The sequence below is a fragment of the Rhipicephalus sanguineus genome, chromosome 1 (assembly GCF_013339695.2).
Source record: "Rhipicephalus sanguineus isolate Rsan-2018 chromosome 1, BIME_Rsan_1.4, whole genome shotgun sequence".
Taxonomy (NCBI): Eukaryota; Metazoa; Arthropoda; class Arachnida; order Ixodida; family Ixodidae; genus Rhipicephalus; species Rhipicephalus sanguineus.
In genome coordinates, this window is record NC_051176.1 from 117,826,973 (window position 1) to 117,854,070 (window position 27,098).

At 45.1% G+C, this 27,098-nt stretch overlaps 1 protein-coding gene across 1 annotated transcript in view; it reads right to left on the reverse strand.

The window, feature by feature from the left end:
* LOC119379039 (ribonuclease 3) overlaps nt 1-27,098 on the reverse strand; it is a 183,722-nt gene that overhangs the window by 128,964 nt on the left and 27,660 nt on the right. The window contains exons 5-8 of the mRNA XM_037648182.2: nt 13,935-14,036; nt 11,529-11,894; nt 7,070-7,205; nt 3,812-4,072 (exon numbers count right to left, since the gene is read on the reverse strand). Of these exons, the coding sequence (XP_037504110.1) occupies nt 3,812-4,072; nt 7,070-7,205; nt 11,529-11,894; nt 13,935-14,036 (865 nt within the window). The remainder of the gene's footprint in view (nt 1-3,811; nt 4,073-7,069; nt 7,206-11,528; nt 11,895-13,934; nt 14,037-27,098) is intronic.

The following is a 27,098-nucleotide window of genomic DNA, read 5'->3' on the forward strand; positions in this document are numbered from 1 at the left end:
ACACCACAACTGACCCCCATCTATGTTCTCATGGCATCGCCAGCTTGCAACCTTGCGGGCTTCGCTATCGGTTGCTGCCTCTGCAGGGTCTGCTTGTTCGGCGCGTATAGTAGGCGCTCGCCTTTGCAACATTCAGGAGTTATTGCATGACATCAGTGACACGCGATAATCTCACAGTGACTGCGCAGTCAGAAGCAATGTTATAGGCAACAGTAGCAGTACATTCCCCCCCAAATGGTGCGCTGCTGCGTTTTGGAGGTTTATGGTTCGCAGAGTTCCCTGTGCATTATTAGGCAACATCCCGATTTTCCTATGTATACATTTGTACGAGATACAATGAAAGCCGTCATTTCTGAAGAATGGAGTGTTGAGTGCTCTTTCAGCAATGATAGCGACGAATTACAAAACAAATATATTGCAGACCTAAACTGAGAACGCGTTAAAGTAGCGTCGAAGATGAATATGCAGAAGACAAAATAATACTACAGTGAAACCTCGGTGATTCGAATCTCACGGGACCATTCAAAATATTCGTATCATGCGAAATTCGTATGACCAGAAAGCATGGAAAATTAGCATGCGAGAAAAGAAAGCTGGCGTACATTTTCATTTATTGTTTTTCAGGGCCGCAGCAACGTCAGGAAGAACCCTGAATGATTGCCAGCCAAGTTTTTAGATGTCGGCAATGATACCAGTACTCGTAAATACACGGCCCGTCATGCGTATTTATTTAATGAACCAGGTGCGTTGTGACCCACGACAGCAGTAGCCCCTTCCAAATTTTAGTATGCTTTTTTGCACGAGACTAGAGTACAGCAGCGAAAGTAACAAAAGAAGTGCTTTGACGCGATGGATCAATTAACGCCACAAAATTACAGAACCACGGTCCTGTGTATTGATTTTCTTATCGCAGAGGTTTTGGGAATGTTTTTTGGGAGATTTACGGCCGTGCCCGCACAAGTGCGACCTCCACGGTCGCGCATGTTGACGTTGTGAGGCCTGACTCCTTCGTCAAGACCGTCTTCGCCTTCTTTCGGTCATCGTCCGCCTTTCATAGGATGTCTGATGCACGAGGCTGGCACATGTAAACACAGTACAACGACAGCAGCTCGCGTCGACGCGTTAGAAAAAAAAGAAAGCATGGCGCTAATGTCCTCTGTAATCTAAACGCTGAGGCACACGGAGACACATAAGAGCGTCAAAGATTCGCGCACACAACCTCGGAAGCCGTGACGCGTCTTTCAAAGTATATTCTGACCGTAAGAAAAGTGTTTTTTCTTACACCGTGATTCTGACGATTTGGCGGTGCGGCGTGCATGCCCACGCTTACGTTCCCGCGCTCGCACGTGCTTTTCGCGTCTTCCGCGACAGTGCGGACAGCACCTCTTCGTACCTGGGCGGTAGCGTACGTTCGTATCAAACGTCACTGGGTGAAAATCGGTTCGCAACAACCGTACTCCATTACAATGCATGCGAATGAGCTTTGGCCGGGACAAACGAAAAATTCGTATCACCCCGAAATTCGTATTAGCTGTGATCGTATCACCGCGGTTTCACTGTATACGTTCAGCGAAAGAGTGTTCGCGACAGACAACTCGATACGAGAATCTGTAGAAGAGTAGGTATATCTAGGTCAAATATACCGGAGAGCCTACTCATCCCTAGCAGATTTACCGAAGAATGAGAACGGGTGCATTCTGAACCCATGGCTGACAATGCCACTGTCACAGAAGGGGAAAGTGTACAACTATTCCATTTTGCCAGTTCCAACATACAATGAAGAAACTTGGAGAGTGACAATGAAACTACAGAAGTTAAGAACCACGCATGCAATGGAACGAAAAATGATAGGAGTAAAACCAGGGCTAGGCAGCAAGAATATTTCGATAGTATTTTAGAGACACTTTTGAGTATCTGTATATCTGTATCGAGACGCATTTGCAAAATAAAATGGTATTTGTATCTCAGTAGTGAAATATACTTTTATTATGTATCAATCATATCGCGATACAGTGCAGGGCACGGGTATCTATTGTTACTTTTTTTTTTGTCGGAACTGAACTCAAGGTGTTCAAAAGGGGAAAGGAAGACTTTTTTTTGTCCTAATCCAAGCAAAGGCAAGCCGCCGGTCTGTGACACGGTGCGGGCAGCGAAGGGTTCCCCATGCATGCAAAATGGCCCATCTCATAAAGCGTCTGATGCCGCTGACGGCACAATTGCGGAAGCAGCTATTACCATTAAGTGCCGATTAAAGTATACTGTCTCTCACGGCAGGTGCGACACCGCTAACTTTTTTTTTTTTTTTCAGGCTCTAAGCCATTTCGAGAGTTTTGCGTTGAGGTCTAACCAATGCTGTCTAAATTATAGCCTATTTGAGTATATAAGCCGCTACTGTTAATTAAGTGCAATTAACGCACCAACAATTTCAGCAAAACAGATCTGATGTCTAGAATAAATTTATACTCTAGTATTTGCATTCTTGTATCTGCATTCCTGTAACTGTATCCCGGGATACTTTTTTCATATTTTTGCGAAAGCATTTCGGAAATATCCCATTACGTCAGAAACATATATGTATCTCAGAACCTGTACTTGAGGCTTCCAGCACATGTTTTAGATATCTGTAGTATTTAGGAATACTTTTCTGTGTATCTCTGCCCAGCCCTGAGTAAAACTAAGATATAGGAAGACAGGAGAGTAGATAAAAATATATGGGTAACTGATATATTAGTTGATATTCGGGCAACCGCTTGAGTCGAATACAGTGTTTAGTAGTCCTGCAGAAACTCGGCTTTAAGATGAACCCACCATCAGCCCTTGCAAAATTATTTTTGCATATACAGCTACAGAACGATAAGGTAGGGCACCATTGCATGAAATAACGCAAGGAATATAAGGACTGCATTCTGCAGGCCATTCTTTGTATATTATGTTTGATTTTTTTGTTGCCTACACGTTCCCGCTGCTCTCACTTAGACGGATACATAATGCAAAGGCCTTCGCGCGCTCAGATTTTGGGTCAGGTGGTCTGCTATTGAGGAAAGTGCTGGCGGCACTTCCGGCCCCTATCCGCCAGCTAGGAGGACCGCGCGCCGCCGCAGAGGAAGCGCCAGTGAGCAGGTCGTACGTTTATAGAGGAGGTCATGGATCAACCATGCTAAGTTTATCCGTTGAAATCAGCGGCCAGGGTCTGTACACAACAATAGTACCTTAGCAAAAGCTTGTAGAATTTGCTCAGTAGCTTTCCAGGTTCACAGTGTAGCCCCGTTACTGCAGAAAAACTATCCAGGCTCAATATGACGGAGAGGCGGGCTAGTTGGTTTGACTGCATTGTGGAAAATTTGTGTACACCACACGAAGACAAAAGAAGAGCTCACAAGGACCAGCGCAGACTAGCAGCGGTTGTTGGTCTGCACTGGTCCTTGTGAACTCTTCCTTTTTGTCTTTGTGTGGTGCACGCAAATTTTCCACAATATCTAGGCTCAACAGGTGCTGTGAAGTCCAAGACATAACTAGAACCTGGAGTGGGAACTTCTAAGGCGGGATTGCCAGCCATCCCGTTCTTGAATTTTTTTCCAGTTTAATCACTCTCCTTCTCATGGCAAGAGTGTTTTTTTTTTTTGTACTGCCGAATGAGAAGTTACTAATACCACTGTTATTTTTTTACAGTTCCTTTATTCACTGCTTTCAAAATAACTGTCATCTGGTTTAACTGCTATGCCTTGCATGACCCTTTTCCACTGGCTGCCATTCCTACAGTGACTATGTGGTGCATGTGCTGTCATGCCAGGTGCTTCATTGAATGCTATGCCCCAAAAATGCAATCCTGCTGGGAAACCAAGGAACACCTAGCAAAACACAACCTTGCAGCAGCTCGTTTGCACCAAGACACTCTTGAATGAAAAGTTAACTTACTGGGATGCGACTTGGGGTTGCAGAGCTTGTTCTTTCGAGGAGGAGGATTGTAGGGCTCTTGCTTGCTTTTCACCCGTGCTGCTCTTTCCACCAACTCATGCCTAAATTTATCCTGCAGGGCGTGTAGCTTGGCTGTTCCTGTCACAAGCCCCGAAACCTGCAGCCACCGCAGAACAATGTGGAAAATGGTTGTCAATGCCAAACGAAGCTATAAAAAACATTACAGAGAGAATTTTTAAAAAAAAGAAGGTATTGCAATCACCCCACTGCCATAAGTCTAAGAACAATACTACAAAAATATCTTGTTATAACGAAGCCACAAGCCACACATTAAAAAAGAAGACAACAATGAAAGAAATCATTCTTAGCAACCAATGCAATTTGAAGTGGACAGCTACTCGATTCAGTCAGAATGCACGAAACAAAAGTGTGAACAATGAGCATTGTACATATCAGTTAACACTAAATGTAACATGTAGGGTTTGAACAATATGTGCAGAGGCTTTTACCTAATACAGTGAAAGCTCGTTAATTCACACCTCATTAATTCGAAATTTTGGATAATTCGAAATGGTCGCCGCAGCCCGGTCCGCAGTGCATAGGAGACCATGTGTAAAACGATTCGTTAATTCGAACAGAAATTGCCGCCTCTACGGATAATTCGAAGCGTGCGCCGTCGAGCATCATCATCGTCAAACACTAGTGGAAGCTTTTACGGCCGAACGATAGGTGGCACGACCGGTTTTTTCGAGCTTCAAGTGGCCTCCGAGCAAAGGGCGAGCAAAGTATGGCCTCCGAAATCCAGGGAGCAATTTTTTTTTTTCCGTAGCCCTTCCGCTACTCAGCGCCTGGCGCCACTTGTATACGCGGGACCCGCGGGACGCTGAGGAGTCGGCAGAGTAGTCCTAGCAGTCCTAGGCCGCACCCGGCAGCGTCACTTTGTTCCTCAAGCCCGTTGTTCGTTCACGCCGTCAAGCCATCTTATTCCGCATCGAAGTTGCAAGATGCCGCGGGGAAACTACTGCGCGAAGACTGTCAAGGAGAAGGTGGAGATTTTGCGAGAGGTTGACCAAGGGAACTCGAGCAAATACGAAATTGCGAGGAAGCACGGCATACCTCCGAGCACGTTGTCAACCTACATACGCAACAGGACGGCCATTGAAAACGCCTATGAAGCCGAGGATTTTGGCGCCAGTCGAAAAAGGCTAAGGACAGCGAAGTTCCCGGAACTGGAGTCAGCTTTGATTATCTGGGTTAAAGAAATGAGAGCCCAGAGTATCGCATTGAGCGGCCTTATCATCATGGCCAAGGCAGCCGATTTCGCCCTGCACTTGGACATTGAAGACTTTGTCGCCTCCGAGGGATGGTTTCATCGTTTCAGGGAGCGGCACAATCTCGTATTCCGCACGTTATCTGGCGAGGCAAAGGAAGTGGACGCCGAAACATGCGCTACTTGGAGAAGCGACACCCTGCAGCAGCACTTGGAGAGCTACTCACCACAGGATGTGTTTAACGCTGACGAGACAGCGTTATTTTTCAAGTTGCAGCCAGACAAGACGATCGCCTACAAGGGAGACAGCTGTGCCGGCGGCAAGCGCAGCAAAGAGCGTGTCACTGTTCTGGTCGCCGCAAATATGACCGGTACGGAAAAGGTCCCCCTTTTTGTGATTGGCAAAGCACTCAAGCCACGGTGCTTCAAAAACATTCGGTCACTGCCGACGGAGTACGCCGCAAACAAGAAAGCCTGGATGACAGGTGACCTATTCAGGAAGTGGCTACTGAAATTCGACAGGCGAATGGAACTGGGCGGCAGACGCGTTCTTCTTGTCGTCGACAACTGTTCGGCGCACAAAGTCGACGTTGAGCTGAGAGCAACAAAGTTAGTGTTCCTTCCAGCAAATACGACTGCGGCCCTACAGCTAATGGACCAGGGTGTGATAAGGAACATCAAGTGCTTTTATAGGCATCACATGCTGGAGAGAATGATTTTGTGCGCGGGCGACAGGAAGGACTTCGGCATTACGCTGCTCACTGCAATGCACATGTTGGTGCGCGCATGGGAACAGGTGACCGCGACCACAATCGCAAACTGTTTCCGCAACAGTGGATTTGCAGCTGGAAGTGCGCAGGATAGTTGTGACGTCGACGTGGACGGGGCTGAGGAGCTCATGCCAGTGGCATTGCGCGACACTCTTTGGGGCGTACGTTTTGCCGATTATGTTGAAGTTGACACCGGTGCATCGGTGTGTGGTGCCCTGACTGATGAGGACATTATCGCTCAAGTAGCCGGTGCGCAGCCTGTTGCTGAAGAGCCAGAAGGTGAGGAAGACGAAGATGACGAAGCGCCTGTGCGCCCGTCAGCTTCTGCGGTGATGGAGGCACTTAATGTGGCGCGTCTCTTCTTCAGCTTTGAAGAGGGTGAAGAGGATTCCCTGCGCCGCGTCCGCGCACTGGAACAGAGAGCCACAGCTGTGGCATTCAGAGAAAAGAAGCAGATGGTCCTCACTGACTTTTTTGGCCAATAAATATTTTTCGTGCCCCCACCCCCGTAATCCACCCATTTTTGCTCACTTTCATTATTTTGAATTTTGTTTAATTCGAAATTGCTCAGCGTTCCCGTGGAATTCGAATTAACGAGCTTTTACTGTATAGTAAATCAAAATTTTAGTGAATTTGATAAAAAACTACAAACTTTCCACCCTGAATTAAGAATAAGTAAATTACTTTTTAATTAAAAATAAAGAATATAAGTGAGCAATAAATTAATATTTTTTTTACTTTCATGTTTCAGGCGAACAGTCTTTCGAAGAAGTTGAATTAATTTTAAATAAATTATTTCATGTTCCAGTAGCACCAATTCCAGGACTCGACGACCAGAAAAGTGTATACAGAAAATCAAATAAGGCAAGGAATGATCACCTTACCACATGTTACTCTATCAAGACATGAGCACATTTAGTGGTTACCTGTCATAAGGGCACCCCTGTTAAAATGAGTTTATAAAATGCATCCTGCGAAATAATACTGTATAATAATAAACTGTATAAGAGACATAATACAATTTGTATGTTTCAACTGTATAATACCACTTGAAACATATCACACAATTTAAAAATGGTTTATCATCACAGTACTGGCTTCACTATGGTGATACCTTTTCATCTCTTTGATAGTACAGCTCTGCAGGGCTGCTACGAATCCACCGAGCAGATTCCAAAAGATAATCTTCCTCCTCTGCATCGTCTGGCTCAGGTTCCTGACCAGCAGACATTTCATCATCTGACTGATCACTGGAGACAAAAAAACATACTTAGAAGAACTGGCACTCTTGAAGCACTTTAAAATGGTAAACAAACAATATACAAGACGCATTCATAATTTAAGAACACAGTGGAATGTGGAACATCTAATCTTGCAAATGAGTTTTGCTGAATTCCGCAAGATGGCAGAAAGGTTATGACAGGGATAATTGACAACCACCCATTTGTAGCACGAAGCCACAAGGAAATCCACACAAATTGTCCTGGTCCCTGGATGAGGACGAATTTTTCTTCAACTAAGAAGCTTTCCTTTCTGAGAAATCCGTATGCCTTTCCTTCTGGCTTCGTGCTACAAACGGGTGGCTGTCAAATATCCCTTTAATAACCTTTCAGCCACTTTGAGGGATTCTACAGAACTCATTTGCAATATTGTGTCCATGTGCTTCGAGTTGCTGACATTTGCCCTCATGCTACCAACTGCAAGCATCCTGATTAGCTCAATTGGCAGAGCGACCACCCCGGAAAGGAGTTGGTCCCAGTTTTGATCACTCGACCAGGACTAATTTTTCTTCAAGTAAGAAGCTCTCCTTTCTGAGAAATCAATATGGATTTCCTTGTGGCTTTGTGCTACAAATGCATCGTTGTCAATACTCCCTTTTCAACGTCTAACCTTCCACACAACTCAAATAAATGAAGCTACGCTACATCCTGCACAGCTGCAATGTGCGAAGACTGAAGCTTACAATCACTGAGAGGATCAAGTCCTTAAAGGGGCCCTGCAACACTTGTTCAGCATGGTCAGAAAATGCTGCCGATCAGTAGTTGAGGCTCCTGAGGACCAGTGAGCCAAACATTATAGCAGAGCACGCCCCGGCCTGGAATTTATAATTCTCGAAGTCAGCTAGAAATCGCTCCCACCCTCTCTACAAACGATGCCACATACCCAAATTACTGCGCCATATACCCAAAGTCCACGGCCATTCGCTGATTTGAGCATCGTGAGCTGCATAGTCACCGTGGTTGCCGCGTGATGCCGCCACATGCCCGATTGTGCGCCCGCGGTCACACTGAAAGTAAGCTGCACGTTTGAAGAAAAAATTAAAAGAAAGTGTGCAAGGTCATGACGCACGTGGACGAACGGATGCATCTTCTTGCCCCCTTGTCATCCCCCTCCCTGCGTAGCTTTCAGCGCGCTCACTGGTACGAAATGAGAGAGAAAGTGCTTAAAGCATGCGGCAAATCCCTGTAACTCCGCTTGTACTTGATGGATTCTCAAAATTTTTGCGGCAGTTGATTCGTGAGGCGATAAGCTCTTTTACTGAAGCCATTAGACGATTACTTAGAAAAGTGTTGCAGGGTCGCTTTCAAACTACAGAAATATAAATCATGTTTTTATTTGTTTACCCTGCTAGTTGTCAACCAACTAATTATATGCTATGGAGCCACAATTATTTAAGAGACTTACAAATACTTATTACGCTGCTTTTTAAGCTTGAGAAAGGAAACTATTCATGTCACTGAAACTTGATGTGGCAGTTCTGCTGTACCAGACACCAGTGATGCATACATGCACTAGTGAATTGCAATGTGTGCAACAAAAAACTCAAGCTGTACCCGCTGGCAGTTCGGCAAGCATTTGAAAAAGCAGCGATGGTAGTTACAAGTTGGCTCAATTTTTTGGGGTTCCCATGGTCTCGGCATATAATGAAGCAACTGCAGCTCCCCCTTAAACTTAGTTATAATGACGTTCGAGAGTATACTGAGTCAAATTCAACAGCATGATTGACACGGAACGCTATTTTTGTGTGAAAAATAAAATAATCTTTCACACATCTAACACTTCAACTGCGTGAAGACACATTTTAAAGCATGCGACGGCTACATGAAGTAGTAGCAGTACGGCCGGCATTTGCTACCTTAAAATGTACATAGTCACTCGCAACAAAAAAAAAAGATTGTTCGCGTGAGTATTGCTGCAACTTCCTCATCAAGAGTGATCACCTTTCAGACTAAGGACAACATGCTAAACCGTCAATAACTGAGGCCACATGCAGACGTGACGATGCTGACACAGTTGGGCTGATAGAGACTACTACCTTTTAATGAGAAAAAGCGCATCTGTGGAAGGAAGGAGAACAACTAGGTTACGCAGAAATCTCGAAAATATCTGGTACTACACCAAGAAAGCTTTTTTAAACAGAAAATGCTCTAGTGCCATGCAAAGAAAGCAAAAATTGTGAACTTTGGCACAGTTGGTGCCAAATGCGCTTGGATAGGCAACACAAAGTGCAGAGTCGAAGTGTAGCGAAATAGAGCAAATGAAGACACAATTGGACCAATAATACAACTTATATCCAATTTTTAATGAGCTGATTTTTGCTTCAGCACAGTTCATGTACAATCCAGGCTAGGTGGCACGACTGCCCAAATTTAAGACTGTCCAGCGCCGTGCGAAATTCAGCTAGATAATAAATGCTTATACCGTATTGTGAAACCTTGAATTTAGGATTATGGAGTGCTACAAACTGATTTTGACTATTTGGTGTTCATTAACATACACATTAAAGTACATATTCACTCATGTTTGAATAAAGCACGAAAAAAAAAAAACCCACAACACACAGGCACGAAGGAGACAGGACGACTCGCTACTAGCAACTGAAGTTTAATCAAAAGTGCAGAAAGATATATGCACACACTACAAAAATAAGATTAAAGAATCCCGCAGCCATAGAATGAGTATGCACATGACAAAAAACACATTAGGCCATCAGATCAAGTGACGTCAAGGTATTCAACCTCGCGGCTAGATAGCGCCTCCGAAGGACAGCTGATGCGTGAAACACCCGCTTTCGCAATATAGGCGGCTTCAACAATTTCTCGAGTACTCTGGACTCGGTTTGAATACTACAATGGTTGCGTGATTCTTTAATCTTGTTATTTTTGTAGCGTGTATATATCTTTCTGTGCGTTTGATTAAACTTCTATTTCTACCAGTGCGTCGTCCTGTCTCCTACGTGCCTGTGTGTTGTGGTTTTTTTCGCGCTTTTTTCAAACATGAATTTGCACCAACTCACCCAACTGCCCCTGCTAGTTTACATATTCACTGTTGCATTCAACCCCCGTTGGAATGGGGCATGAGTGCCAAAGAATCTCGTGCTCCGTTAGCAGCAACAAGATTTAGAGAATCGTGGGCATTTTTTAATAATCAACCCAGCAATGCTCCTTGTTGTCACAGTGACACAAAGCATCACCATCCCAAAAAATAGTAACAAATGTATGAAAACAAGAAAAAGAAAAATAGCTCAATAGGCCATCTTGGGCTAGTTGGTGTGGTCTATTAAACCTGACACTAAAATTGAAACCTCAAGATGTCTGTGTTGTTTGATTGTCCTATATAAGTGGGCACTTCTGACCGATTATTAGAGCTGGCTGTTGCCTTTAAGAGATTTTAATTTGGTTTTAAAGTAAGCGTGAGTGCTCATCTGAGTTTGCAGCACCTCGCGACATCGTCACTGGTATGACGTAGACTGAGGCCTCGCGTGATGTCCCACAAGTAAAGCAAGTATTGTCGACATCTGATTTGCAGGGCATGCACAATACCACGACTGGCACCCGGCGAGGACTATCGTTCGTCACCCCTCTTGCTCTGCTGTCGGGCTGCTCTCAATGTAGTTCTGACTGCTTCGGCCAGGAATGCTTTTTTCTTTCGCAGGGGGGGGGGGGGGGCGGGGGGAAGGAAGCACACGCTTGACAATAGCGAAGCACCCGCATCGTTTCATTCTTTACCGCGCGCAGGGCCCCGATTTGAAAACTGCGCTTTCAACGACACCAAACCTTGAGTGCACGTGATCTTATGCACTCCCCCCCTGTGGGGCGTTAGTTTCTTACAGTATTTAGGTGGGCGTTTCGAACTGACGCAAAATTAATTCTCAATCAATGACGCTAGCATTAACTATATGATGCGTTAAGCAGTTATGATTCAGTTTCAGGATTACCAGACACAGAGCTACAAATTACAATAAAAAGGTCGCAAACAAGACTTTTGCTGTCAGGGGTCCTTTAAACAGTTTGCGTGTGCAAATTGAAAGAAATTAACTGCTTGTTTTTACAAATGCAAAAATAATAAGGTTAAATTTGCAAAAATTTTCTCATTACTAACATTAAAAAAAGAAAAGAAAAATGAACGTGGGAGTGGGAGAGCAGTAATTTTATGTATGCTTTTTTTGATATCATTCTTGGCTTCATATGATCGTTACTTAATATCGAGGCCCTCTATTCCTCCAATTCTCCTCACACAAACAGCAGGCATCTTGAAATTTAAAAGCCCACACCACTGTGTTCTTTGCTCACCCATCCTCTGGAGACTGCCTGCCTGTTTTGGTTGAGAAGCTCCTGCTTGTGCTTCGCCTCTTCTCCTTCTCTTCCATTTCACTTTTTTTCCGTCTCTCTTCATGGTAGTCGCGTCTCCTGTCTGTATGTCGGTCGAGTCTTCGTGAACAATGAGAACGTGGTGAAGCTCCACTGTAATTAGATGACCTGAGGCGAGATGAGTCACGGTGACGATCTCTAGAAGATGGTGAATGGGAATGTGACATGCTTCGATGTGAACTATGCTGCCTTGGTTCATCCCGCGAGTGCTGTCGGACATCTCGCCTGCTACCAGGCGAACTCCGGCGGCGTCTCTCGTGACTACGACTTCTCCGTCTTTCCCGTGACCTGCCAGCAGAGCATAAGAATGATGTCACTTAAGGGATTGCTAGCAGGATCCTTCTAAAAGTTGCCAAATGTATCATCAGTTCATGTTGAAAGATCGGGCGTGTAAACACGGACGCAAGAGGGAAGTCAAGACACCACAAACAGTGATTAAAAACTTTATGTGGTGTCTTGACTTCTCTCTTGTGTCTGTGTTTGCATGCCCAGTCTTTTAACATGAATACGTACCAACTAGCTCAGCTCTCCGTTATTTTAAGTAACATCAGTTTTAGCATATGAGACAGAAAAATAAGCAAATACTTCATGGGCGCTACAAGTACTCGACTGCCTTACATTAAATGTCAGATACAACATTAATTAGAACTAACAGACAAGAAAGCCAAGGAAAGTATAGGGGATGTTATTTGTAGTAATTATGATGTAAACGTGAAGAAAGTAAAGTGGACGAAAAGATAACTTGCCGCCGGCAGGGACCGAACCTGTGACCATTGAATAACGCGTCCAATGCTCTACCACTGAGCTACGGCAGCGGTCATCCTCCCATCGACTTTCTCGGGTATATATGTGCACTTAAAACCTAGGAGTGTTAATCAGCGCCACTACTAACCATGACGGGGAGTGTGGAACACTCTTTTTCTGCCTGCTGGCGTCACGAAGCATGTGGCCGTTTCACAAACTGGCAGCAGACAAATAATCCCTCGCATACTGCCTGAAGGCAACCAGTCTGCCAGAACGAGACCCTCGCCATGAATGAACGAAAGAAGGGGAATTTTAAGGGCTCGTTTTTCTTTGCTAGACACAACATGAATTAGAACTAACAGAAGAAGAAAGTATAAGGCAGGTTCATAGCCAGAAATTTTTTTCAGGGGGGGGGGTTCAACTATACTTTATGTAAGTTCGTGCGTGCATTTGTAGGTGTGCGTGTATATATACGCAAGCAAAATTGACAATTTTGGGGGGTGGGGGGGGGGGTGGAACCCCGCATCCCCCTGGCTATGCCCCTGGTATAACGGATGTTATTTGTCTTAATTATAATGTAGATGTGAAGAAAGTAAAGTGGACGAAAGGATAACTTGTCTGTTAGATCTAACGTATACAGTAACACCTCGTTAACTCGAAGCAGTAAAACCAAAAAGAAAAAAAAAAGAAAAGAAAATCGATATAAGCGGATTTTCGAGATAAACAAAGTTGCGGAAATTGCAGTGAAAAGTCTAGTTTACCTGAAAACTTTAACACCAATGATGAGCATCTAACTGGCTTTTCATAAAGGTTTTCAAGAAAAGTAAAGACATACCAGAGCTATCAACCAGCCGTGTTTTGCTATTTTGCAGGGCCTGCTTCAGTGCACATCTTTCATGTCACATGACATGGCATAGGGGTGCTTGACAAAGTTGTTATGCTGTTAGATTTCGATTTCACATTTGGCGACAGCATCCACTTTGTTGTAAGCGTGGCAGCCTCGCGCGATCGTTGTGAAACGGTCTGGTGGCGAAGTTTTTGTTCCCTTCTTAGTCAAGATTTCGAGATATCCGAAAGTTGGCCCTGAAAGGGCAATAAATACATTGCACTGATGGGAAATAGTTTGGTACCACGAAAAATTTCGACTTAGCCAATTTTTCCAGATATACGAGTTCGAGTTAATGAGGTATTACTGTATAGTCTTGCTCTCAGGTGCACTTAAAATCGGAAGCGGAATGTGCAAAACAAGAGCGCTAAAAATAGCAAATATGTGGAGCAATAGACCCTTTTCATAATTGTAAAGCTAGCTTTCCTGCCATGCAGTTTGCCCAACTAATGGCGGCTAGTCACTTACTGCAAACAGCGTGTTCAAGCGCATTTTGCTTACGCTATGACGTGGAAAATGTAGACTCGGCTCTCTTGACATAAATACGCATAATAGACAAGCCTCAGCACGTGCAACTACGACCTCGTCTCCACTCTAAGGAAGAGAGATGCCGCCATTAGTTGTTCAAATATGCAGCGCAGAGAAGCGCACTTGCGGATTATGAAAAGGGTCATATCAGAAAAAAACCATACGTATACCTGTCCCTGCTGCGATGGGAGCTCCTTCGTCTGTCTACACTGCTGCTTTTCATGTCACTGGTAGTTTCCTGCTTCCAACTTGCGCAGGCCTGACTAGACGTGCTGCAAACATATAAAGAGCATACTCTCTAAATATGCCCTCTAATGCTGTTTTGTAGCAGTGTCATCACATACATAAATATTCATTTTTTTATTATTGGTAGGGTTCAATGGTGCAAAGGTTACAGTGGCCATAAAATGCAAAGACCTATGGGAATGTTTGCTAAAAATAGATGCACAAATATTCAGTACGGTTGCACACACTGCAAAAATAATGACTCTACCCAATATATTCAGGCCATTTCTTCATATACATTTCAAACCATCGGTGCAAATGATAAATGAATTGTGATAACAAATAAATACCTGTGCCACACAGGCACTTTTGAAAGGCCATTCAGTCGATGACCATTGAAACGGCACAACTCCATCGACTCGATGCAGCTGTCGCGCTACTACACAGCAGTTCTGAACGGCCGTTGAGTGGTTCACGCATTTCTCGCTAAAATTACGTGGCGCTGTGGATCGGATCTTTATTTTCGTGTTCACGTCACCTCATGTTAATATAAACTCACTTAAAAGCAAAAATACGGCTCTTGTTTTTGTTTACAGATTTCAATAAATTGTTTATTCGTAGCTATGAATGCATTTTTAACTTTTAAGTTGTTGAGCAGCGAAACTATGGCAAGGAAAGAAGATGTCTTTTAAGGGCTTGTTTCTCTTTGTTAGACACAATATTAACGAGAACTAACAGACAATAATGCCAACGAAAGTATAACGGATGTTATTCGTACTAATTAGGATATAAATGTGAAGAAAGTAAAGTGGACGAAAAGATAACTTGCTGCCAGCAGGGACCGAACCTGCAACCTTCCAATAACGCGTGATGCTCTACTACTGAGCTACGGCGGCGGTGATCCCCTCGTCCACATTATGGGGTGTATATGTGCATTTAAACCTAGGAGTGTAGCAAGTTATCTTTTCTTCTACTTTACTTTCTTCACACTTATATCCTAATTACTATAAATAACATCCCTTATACTTTCCTTGGCATTATTGTCTGTTAGTTCTCATTAATATGGTGTCTAACAAAGAAAAACGAGCCCTTAAAAGTCATCTTTCCTTCATTCATAGTGAGGCTCTCGTTCTGGCAGACTTGATGCCTTCAGATAGTATGCGAGGGATCATTGGTCAGCTATCAGCATGTAAAAAGATCATGTGCTACGTGATGCCAACAGGCAGAAAAAGAGTGTTCCACACTCACCGCCATGGCTGCGATCGGCGCTGAGACTCCTAGGTTTAAATGTACACATATACCCCATAAAGTGGACGGGGGGATGACCACCGCCATAGCTCAGTGGTAGAGCATCAGACGCGTTATTCGAAGATCGCAGGTTTGGTCCTTGCCGGCGGCAAGTTATCATTTTGTCCAATTTACTTGCTTCACATTTATACACCAATCAGTACTAAAAATAACATCCCATACACTTTCTTTGGCATTATTGTCAGTTAGTTCTCATTGAAACTGTGGCAAGCGATACACGGCAAGGTGGCACGATGAAGACAAGCATGCTGCTGTTGTCGAGATTATGTGCAGTTCACACATTGCAAGTACCAAAAATACTTTATTCAATAATTCACAACGCTCACATATACTGCTTTTAAAGCATACTGGTTAGCTTCCTTTTTTATAATCGTGATTACGAGCCCACTGTGAACGAGAGGGCACGTTTGCGCTGTTACCCGCTTCTGTCGCTTAATGGCTATCGAAGTTTCGATAGAGTTGTGGGGTGCTCCGTTGACTCGATAGACTATTGAGTCGAAGGCCTTCGAAGCGTCCCGTGTAGCAACTTGTGCTTGACCGTCGAGTCAATAGACTATCGGTTGGGAGGCCTTTCAAATGCCCGTGAGACACGGGTATAAGTTAGGTGGGGAATGAAATTAAGAAGTCTGCGGGGATAACATGGCCACAGCAAGCATAGGACCGGGTTCGTTGGCAAAACATGGGAGAAGCTACTTGGTGCAAATTGAAACAATGTATTGGGACGGGACAATGTGAGCACAACCCTTATCTCTGACCTTGTCCAATCCCCCTTTTAACTTTGGTTAGCACTAAGTATCCATAGTGTTTAGAGTCTATATTAACACCGCATGAATGGTCTAGCCCAGAAACTAGAGGTGGATTAAAAACAAATTTTTTAAGTACGAATCGAATAAGATTACTTTGCTTTCAATATCGAATCAAGAACTGAATAATCAACACAGATGTTTCTTTCACCAGTAACCTTTTTATGTGACCCGATAATTATGTAGAAAAGAATACAGTAGTAAGGTATAAACAAGCAAACGTGTAATTGCACAAGGCAATGTCACTATATGTAGCTGCCGGGAACCATATGAATGTGATGGCTTAGATTCATTTCACACGTTAGGCACCCCCTCCCCCCTGAAACAGCAGTGCTAAATAAGTGAATAAAATTAAAAAACAAAAGCATGTTGTCCTGCCACAGTGACTTGGCAGCTGTGGCGTCGGGTCAAACAAGAGCGCATGGGATTGATTCCCAGTCACAGTGGCCACATTTCAATGGGTGCGCAATACTAAAAATGCCAAGGCCATGTACTTATATTATAATAATTTGTAGGGTTTCATGTGCCAAAACCATGATACAATTTTGAGGCACACCATAGTGGAGGGCTCCGGAAATTTCGACCATCAGGTATTCTTTAACGGGTACCGACTAGAGCTGTGCGAAAAGCAGAATTTCGGGTGCGAAGCGAATTCGAATACTAAAGTGTGAGTGCAAACCGAATCGAATGTTTTTCGAATATTTCTGGAATACTTGAAGCAAAATTGCAGAAAAAAAGTTAGAGAGGATTCCTAAGCATATTCTTATGAGATAGCAACATTAAAGTGTTTCTTTTCGCTAGGTTGATGAAGCACTGGCGGGGTGGTGTTTCATAGTTGTCTTATCAAAAATGAGGCAATGTAGAGGCCGAATTCTATTTATGCACATGATTTGGCACAACCAAAATGTTGCCGACAACACTTTACACGCGATAGGCAAAGATGCCATTTCCTCAGCCTCTCCTCCTCTTTCCAACTTCTGTGGAAGCCCAACTGATGTGGTGGACAAGGGTGTGCTCCCTTTCAGTCCGTAGTTCCAAATCTGCCTCGTAGACGTCGATATATAAGAACATCTGAAATTTTAGATGCTAAAAAGCTTTGGCTTCCGATTTTTCGGACTTCCTGCCCAAATTTAAGGTCCAAAACAGCAATAATTGAGCCCCCACCTCTGACACATCTTTCATCTCCATGTTGGAACCAGCGTTTTCTTGAGTTGTTATATTTGTGACCGTAAAGGCAGCTTTGCCGCAATACCGGGGTGTGATGAGGTGAAGCATATTGAAAATCTAGGGATCACTTCCAATCTGACGTTGACTGTCTCTTGGCAAAGTTCGACCATAACGGAGCTTGAAAGACAGCTTTGCTGCAATACCGTGGCGTGATGAGGTGAAGCATATTGAAAATCTAGGGACCATTTCCAATCGGACGCTGACTGTCTCTTGGCAAAGTTCGACCGTAACGGAGCTTGAAAGGCAGCTTTGCCACAATACGAGAGTGTAATGAGGTGAAGCACATTGAAAATATGAAGGGGTCACTTTTAATCATACGTTGACTGCGTTTGTTTTTGGGAAGTTTGAATAGTTTGAATAGTAAAATTCCAGGGTGAATCGAATCGAATAGCAAACACTATTCGAAAAATATTCGAAATTTCAAATATTCGCACACTCCTAGGACTGACACAAAATTTCAAGGCTCAGATAGCCTGCAGGATCGATTCCCGTGAACATGCATATACCATCTATCAAATCTCAAAAGTGAATATAGCTTGGAAGGTATATGAATATGAAAGGTATATGAATTTTGAAGTTTGCGTGTGCAATCCAGTGCTGTACGCTGCACCTCACGATTGTGACATCATCTAAGGTGACCTGAAGGTGACCTACTTCCGTGATGTCACCAATACTGCTGAGCTCTGAGCTGGCGCAGCTAATAATGATGACGTCATAGTTGCCATTGCCCTTTCGCAGTGCTTCTGCCAGCAGACTACGATTCAGGGGCTCTTCGCGAGCCCGTGCCCGCAGTGAATGCGGCGATAACGGCAATGACAACGACGTTGACAACCCACATTTTCCTTTTGCTCGTTTTCTTGCTTACCAAGTGTCTTCTTACAGCAAGCGTGTTGATTTTGGTACCATGAAAGAGTAATTTACTAATATGGGAAAAAAACATGGCTGATCCCTCCGTCATAGGAATCGGTATAACACGAAAGTGAAATGTGTCTTCACAGAAGTAGTGCTTATTGTGTAGTGATATATGAGAGCTTGTAAATGTCTATTCGTGTTTGGCAGCTATAGCACCGTTCGACGTGGATGCACCTATGTTGACAGCATGTCTCTATCGCGACGACTGACGACCATGATCATGATTAAACCGTTGTGGTAGCTGACGGTGTGAACATATATTTGGACACAGCGAATCGTGAATCCCGCGTAAGGATGATATCAACAAGCTCATAATCAATACTGGTACCCGGTATGCACTTCTTCAAAGCGTCATCAATTAAGGTGAGAAATGGCACGGTGTGCGCTTTCTAGTAATGGGTAGCCGACGCCTGTGCTCATGCATACATAACACACACTGCGCTTCAGCAACACGGGAGGTAGAGGTTTGTAGCCTGAGCCGCAAACGAGTGCGTCCTGCTGGCCTCTGTCTCGCAGGCGCTGCTCTCGCTCCACCAAGGCACGACATTGGCCCGTCGAAATCGCGTCCTTTCTGCAACGCATATTGCAGCTGTTTTGTTAGTCGGTGCTCTCGCAGTCGAAGCAGTCGGCGGTGGAGAAATCCCGTTGGTGCACGTGGAAGCTGCAATACTTCGATGAGCCGACGCACGCTAACACGAAGCCAAAGGCAAAGAACGTAACTGCGTCAAGGGTGCCTCGGCGACGCCAGCGCGGCCAGTCTACCTCTCTGGTACCGAGACGCTACAACCATGACCTCCGATATAGCGTGCAATCTCGGAGTAAGCGCTAGTAAGTGTCGATCGTGAAGCATTACTTCTTTTCACATTTCACAGACGGCGGCACCGCCCTGCTCCGCCCGCCGCGAAAGAGAATGTGTGAAAGTATAAGGCGCGTTCGCGCGGTGTCTAGCATCTCTCGAGTTAGCTTAGTCGGTAGGGCGTCGGGCGCTTGCCGTCGCGGCCGCAATGTCGTGGGTTCGATTCCCAGCGGGGTAACTTTTTCTTGGGTTTTTTCTTTCTCACCCGTTGGCGTCCATTTTATCAACGTCATATCCGTGACGGATGTACTTGGTGGACCCCGGCATAAAACACTTTCGTGTTAAAATCGTTTTTCTCTTTAATGTCCCTTTAAAGTGAGCATTGCTTGTGTGCTTCAGTTCTAACAAGAAGAAATGACCCCTAGTCACACCAAAATTATGACATTTTAGTTTTATTACACTGTACACAGTGCACATTAAGTGTGGTAATAAGTACAAAAAGTATGTGGACACTACGCGCACTATGTTTTATCTTATGCTCCGATAAATTAACCGCACATGTAATGTATAGAGGCATGCGAATTGTAACACGAAAGATAACTTGGTGATCTGCTCAGTGATACCAGGAAGTACTGTGTGTTGAGGCAACTCTTGTAGTCACTTGTCAATTTTAGCACGGAGGCACTCTTCTACCACCACTGGGCTGGTCATGTGGCTGTTCCAATTGACTCACACACTGACTGCCTTACTCCTTCACCTCTGATCGCTTATATCGGCTTCCACCGAGGTTCTGGAGCTTTCGATAGGGAAGGAGGTAGAATGTTTCAGTACCTTCTCGGGGCATCAGTTATCTTCGGTCTCTGGTGTGCTGGCAGCAGGGGCGTAGCCAGAAATTCTTTTCAAGGGGGGGGGGGGGCGGTTCAACCATATTTTATCTATGTTCGTGTGTGCATTTGTATGTGCGTGCGTGTATATATATATATATATATATATATATATATATATATATATATATATATATATATATATATATATATACAGGGTGTTTCAGCTAAAAAGCACCAAGTATTAAAAAATTAAACATATGCGCTACGCGTCTCCAATTAGCGCAATATTGTTCAGAGCCATACAGAGCACGTCGGAATATTTTTTCCAATCCGCCAAACTCGGCAATTAACAAAAATTGCTTAATGAACTTTTTAAATAGCAACTTTAGAGAAAAGCATTCAACAGAAAAGTTGTAGCGCTTGATCAGAAACGTCGAATTTTTCAATCTGTGTTAAGATAACTTCCTTGCTTAATTTTTTTCCAGCCTTTCTTTAAAGCATGCGAATTTTAAAAAATACCACGTGACTGCCGCCAAACGCGCGGCGCTTTTAGTGCCCTCAAATGTAAGTTCAACGAATTATCAAAGGCTGCTTGGCGCACGAAGGTCGATTGAGCAGGCTACCGGCGACTGCGATGGACGTCAAGCGACAAAATGAGGATATCGTTGCAACAACAAAAAAATTCTTCAACGAAAGAACGGCAGCCAATGAGCAAATGCTACATGAGATCGTAGCAGCATTTGGTGCAGCGTAGGTGTTTTTTCTTTTGTTTTCGCACCAATGAAGAAACATATTGGCAGGGGTGAGGGTGACAGCATGATGAAGGACCGAGATAAAAGATGCACTCACACGGGACGGCCGCTCTTTCGTAGATCTTTTGTTTTTGTTTTTTAGATGGTACGCCTTTATCATCATTTAGTGTCCATCGCAGTCACCGGCAGCCTGCTCTATCGACCTTCGTGCACGGAGCATCCTTTGATAATTCTTTCAACTTACATTTGAGGGCACTAAAAGCGCCGCGCGTTAGGCGGCAGTCACGTGCTATTTTTTAAAATTCGCGCGCTTTAAAGAAAGGCTGGAAAAAAATTAAGCAGCGGAGTTATCTTAGAATAGATTTAAAAATTCGATGTTTCTGAACAAGCGCTACAACTTTTGTACTGAAAACTTTTCTCTAGAGTTACTATTTAAAAAGTTCATTAAGTAATCTTTGTTAATTACCGAGCTTGGCGGATTGGGAAAAATATTCTCACGTGCTCTATATGTCTCAGAACAATACTGCACTAATTGGAGATGCGTAGCACCTATGTTTAATTTTTTAATACTTGGTGCTTTTCAGCTGAAATACCCTGTATATATACACAAGCAAGATTGAAAGTTTCCCCCCCCCCTGCTATGCCCCTGGCTGGCGGTGTGGTGATGCCAACACTGCAGCTTCTAGAACACTCAGTATTTCGCATCCCCGAGGTTTGAAGCACCCAGGCGCTGTGTCCTTGGAGAAATATCATGGCCGGCATTTGTAAACAGATGCTGACTTTGGGAAACGGCAGCGCATGGTTTGTGTATGGGCGCGTTTGTGATGTATCCCAACAGACAACGAGATGCTTGGATGTGATGCATGTTTGAGGGATTGTAAACATGCTGCCAGGAATGCCGTGTAACTAAGTAGTAATGAAGGACAAATTGATGTCTCCTGATGTGTGCCGCCACTACCAACAATACAAAAGAAAAAAATACGACAATGTCATAGTAAATGTTGCTGAAAGCACCTACTACAAGCCCTTTTTTTTACCAAAGTGTGGTAAAAAAATTCTGGCTCACTTGCACAGCCATGCACTACCATAAGAGCATTTAGAAACTCATACAGGGGACACAGTGGCTGACATCATGGCCACCAGAGCAGACGACTCACCCAGCTTTCCCTGACGCACGTATGTGCATTTGTTTGGTGATCTGCTACTGAGCGGAAACTGATGCTGTGTCATGAAACAAGGCTTACACTGATGCCCAGGGCAGATTGTCCTTAGCTAATTGTGTGCAGCGGGTCGCCTACTAAGCTCACTCCATCAGTGCAGGGACGTTCGCTGTACTGTACACAAGCATTTGTCTTTGCTTGCACAGTGAGGCTTCTTCGTGCCCACAGAGATCCTGAACAAGTAGTGCCATAGTTCTTCAGAGGTGGGCCATGGATGAGATGCCCGGTCCATCTGGTTTGGTCGAGGAAAAGCACTGGCTTGACAGACCACACAACTATGACTAAAACGAAAATGTGAGTGTGCATCGACTGATCCTGACAGTGTAGCTAAATGAGAGAAGTTGGAAGCAGACGGTGGGGAAAACGTGAACATGCAAATGAAACTCTTGCATAGAGGGAATGCTGTCTCAATGCTTGCTTATGCCGAGGCTACGAGAAACAGTACAAGCAATGAGGACTCGGCAGGCGAAGACTAGCACACAATAGTTCGTGCTTAGAGCCAGAGCTAAAATGTAAGCCAGTTTTTTAACCCTATGAGGGTCGTATTTTTTCACCAAATGCGACCCCCCAGGGTCAATTTTTTTATTGCAGATTTAAATTCTTCAGGCGAATCTATTTAAGAAAAAAATTGTCCCAAATTTTTTAGGATGACGATAATGTAACAAAAAAATCGTTGGTGTTGTTATGTACACATGGTTTATTCATGAGTAACAGCAAGATAAATTCTCCAAAAACGCTTATATGACGGTTCAAAAATTATGCCTTGCAATAGACGTCTGTGTAGTTCACAGACGTTCAAAAACAAGTGCATGAAATGGCGTCAAATGGAAACACGGAGGGAGAAAAGTCATCTTTGATCCAGTCAGCATCGTCTCACTGCGCACGCTTTTGAGATGTCACTCGCTCATCAACATCAGAGTCTTAACGCGTAAGTAACTCCTCGTATGACGGGCTCACATCTAATGAATCAGATTTTGATTCGGCAGTCGAGCGGAAACTTGGAGGAATCGCTGCTAGACTCACTTGCAGGAGAGAAACCAGCACGTACTTCCATAGCGCAAGCGAACTGCGCGGGTGAGCGCGCCAAAGAAAACTGTATGGATGTGCACGCGTCCAGAAAGCAAAAATAAGTGAGAAACCTATCATAATCCTTTGTCTTAATGCCAACGAGACAGAAGCGGTTATTGTGAGTCCCCAAAACAGGAAACGCAATCATCGCGGTGGAGTTTGTATCAGCGCCTGCACGGAAACAGGCGTGATTGCACCCCGGTGAGCAATGAACGAGAGAGTAACAAAGCAGTCCTCCTTTGATATGACCATTTTGAAGATGTTCGCGGAGAATGTACATGTACGTCACTGACCCTGAAAGGGTTAAATTGGTACACGCTTCTAACTGCTTTGAAGTAGCGAATATGACATAGTGCTGCACACCTCATCACATAAACCAGCAGAAAAACAGGAAGGCGCGTTTGGACATGCCATATGACGGACATGCCATATGGAACGTTCCCAGTTCCATATGGCATGTCCGTCTCCCTCATCCCTCTTATGTAGCTGCTGCGCACGAGATGTCAGAAATTGCACGGTATAAAGGTTTGCAAACCGTATTCAGCATCTATTAGGCTACATTTGGTTCAATCTGTACGAAAATCTCGCTAGCTTGCATAACTAGGGATGGGAGAATAGTATATTTGAGGTTCAAAGCAAACTCTAATCAAATACAGTTGCTGACCGATAAATCGGACACCGATAATTCGGACAATCGTGCAGCACCGCCGATGGTCCCATAGAAGTAATGTGTAAAGACGACCAATATTTCGGACAGCTGCCAGATCTACATTCGATGATCTGGACCCTGTCCGAGACTGTCGCGCACGCCGAATCGGCAGCTAATATCTCCTCCTGCGTCTATACCATACAAACTACGGCCTCAGAGATCAAAACAAAAGCTAATTGGTGATCTATGAGGCTTTATTTCGATCGCTACTTTATGCCTCAGAGATTTGTAATTGAAAATGCTGATCTTGGAGGCACTTCTCAACAGTGGGGGATTGTATTGACATCACGAACATCCTACATTCCGGTTCCTGTATCACCACGCTACACTGCTATCACCGCCATTCTGTCGAATGTGTTTGCGGTACAGCGTTTCGCTAAATTCTGTGCGCGTTCATTTTTATTTTGAGACTTGCTTTATTTTACGCTCTGCTGTCTAACAAGATCCGAGATAAATGTCATCAATGGTGCCCTCACAGCCAGCACCGAAGGCCGCGCCACCGCCGCCAAAACGCGGCAGATATACAACGCTAACCACAGCGAAGAAAGCAGCCATGATTCATCAAGTGCTCAGCGGTCGTCCGCAAGTCGAAGCTGCTCAAGAGTTCGACATTTCGAAGCAAACCCTATTGGACTACATGAAGAATAAGGATAACATTTTAGGCGCGACGGAGACATCATCCTGAAGTGAACAAAAGAGGGTGCGCCAAGGTTTTCATCCGCAGTTGGAAGAAGCATTGAGCATCTGGCTTAACGCTACCGTCGCTGAATGGGCTCCCGTTTCCGGCCACCTCTTGAAGCAAAATGCCGAGACCTTGGCACTTCACCTTGGCAATTATGGATTTAAGTTCAACGATGGTTGGCTCCGGAACATTAAGTGATACGACCTCACTCTTCAAAAAAATGTTCGGTGAGAGCAGTGCCGTGGATAGCACACTGGTAGCGAACTACCGTGGTGGAAAGTTGGTGGAGCTGCTTCGGTGCTACTCAGCAGATGACACCTTCAACCTCTATGAAATCAGGCTTTATAAGCTGCTACCAGAGAAGACACTCACCCATTCTGGAGAACCTTGCCACGGAGAAAATCTCAGCAAGGAACGAGTCACTGTCGTTGTCAGCAGCAATGCTTCTGGCACGGAAAAGCCTACGGACCAAGGTATCATCAAGAATTTGAAGCTGCTGTATCGTTCACGCATGCTGCAGTGCATGTTGCTGTGCTTAGAGAGCCCCATGTGGCCGTCTGCGTGAGCGACGCTCTCTTGCGCCGACGGCCACATTGCCTTTGCGATTCCGGGACTGAGGTCAAGTTCTCGAGCCAGTGTAGCAGTATCAACCAGCGGCTGTGTCGCGGTGCACGGACATTCTTTAGGGACATTTACTCCACATGTGTTGTCTTCTTTTGTACAGCTTGTGTAGCTGTTTGTTTTAAGTTTTTTTTTAGATGCGAAGTATCTTAAGGCGGAGCTCAATCCGGTGGTGGTGTGTTGCGTGACCACCCTTAATCGCATGCGCATACCCTCTCCACACACCTCCTCTCCACTCCCCCCTCACCATTCCCCTTGTCCTCTACCCCTCTCCACTTCCCCTTTCCACTCTTCCTCTGAAACGCGGGCTAGACATGCCGAAATCCTCTCCTGCGCAACGCCGCTATGAGCTCGAGCGCATGAGCGTCCCCTCCCCTTCTCTCCTACGCTGCCCCCTCTCGCCCGCCTGTCGACCGCGTTCCCCGCTCGCCCTGTGAGAATTAACGGCCAGGCTAGATGGAAGATACGACGCGCGTAGCGTCCCTCTTCGCGTTCCACGACGCGAGGTCGGTAGCATGCCCAACGAACGCCAACGGAACGCGATCGTGCAAGTGCTCCGGCTTCGCATCGCCTCATGGTCCCCTTTAGCGGGAGATGGTGTAATTTTTTGCTCTTTGGGGATTGGTAGCATGCGTGGATGGACATCTCCCACGGTGGGTCCGCAGGGGACGATACCGCAGCACGTTTCTCGCGGGCCCTCATGGTCAGTCGAACATCGGCAACGCTGCATTCGCGGTGCATTGTATGTCGTATGTTTGTTATGTTTTCTGTGTACTACTGTATTGGCATTGTATAAGGTTACTTAGCGTGTTACCAGTTGTGTATCAGATTCAGCAGGCGAGCTCGTTGTATGTGAAAGAGGTTAATAAATGTGCACGTGTTTGTTGCTCGACTGCGTCTACTGTCCCCGTGTGTTCATAGAGCGGTAATATCTTCAGACCTCACAGCTGAAGGCAGTGTCAGCAGGCACGATCGGCAACTGTTTCCGGCACACTGGATTCACGTTCCACAGAGAGCCCGACACGGCAGCTGAAGAAACCGACACTGAAACTGAAAGGGGTCATGAACCACTTTTCCAAGTAATGATCTAATGACCTTAGTATTGGAGTTTACTGCCTCCCGAATCGATTGCCGCAAAAATTTCTCGAATCCGTCAAGAATCAGCGGAGTTACGGGGGTTTGGCGCACGCTCTCAGCGCTTTCTCTCTTTTCTCGTGCCGACGAGCGCACTGGAAGCTAGACAGGGAGGGATGAAACGGGGGTAAGAAGTTACGTCAACGCGCGTCATGAAACGCGATCGCTCTCCCGCTGTGATTCGCATGCGCGAGTGCGGCTACCGTGTAAAGTTAGCAGACTGAGCAGTGTGGCGCGGGCAAGTGGCGGCACCCCAAGGCAAGCAGCGCATCTCATCCGGCTATCGGCCAATAAGCATGCTATGTCTCCGCGACGTACACATGCAGACGCCCCGCCCACCGACGAGAGTGAGAACCAGCCTCTGTTTGAAAAGAGGGCGCCTGAGGAAACGGCAACTTCGCGCTCCGCTTGTGGCCTTTACGCGGCGCGCACGACTGTAATATTTTGCAGAGCAGTTCATAGCCGTGTCAGCTTTCCGCAGGTTATGTTTTTTCAACAAGCCCAAGGGGTGCTTCATGACCCCTTGAAGAGCCGGACCTGCCGCCCAGCACAACGAGCTCAAGTGCGGACGTTATTGACGACCTGCGAGGCTGCGGTGTGCCGATTCCTAACACAGTTACGTTTGAAGACTTTGCAAACGTTGACAGTGAGGTGTCGTCGTGTGCCGAATTGAACGACGACGACGCAATTGAGCAGGTTCTGCAACCGCCAAACAGCAGCTCTGACTGATGATGATGACACGCCATGTGCTCCGGAATCGTCGCATGCGGACCTGTCTTGAGCCCTCGCTGTTCTTTCATCATCGTACAGCGATCATATCACACTGGCGGAGATGCAGGCGGACTTGGTTGCACGTAAGCAGAAGTGCGTGCAACAACACATTGACAACTTTTTTCAGCCACTGGGACACTGAAGTGTCAATAAAAGTATGTTTTTTTCTGACGCATTCGTTTTTTCGGACATTCGATAATTTGGAGTTATTGATGTTCCCCGTGGAGTCCGAATTATCAGTCGTCAACTGTAGTTCTAACAGTATATATCACATATCAT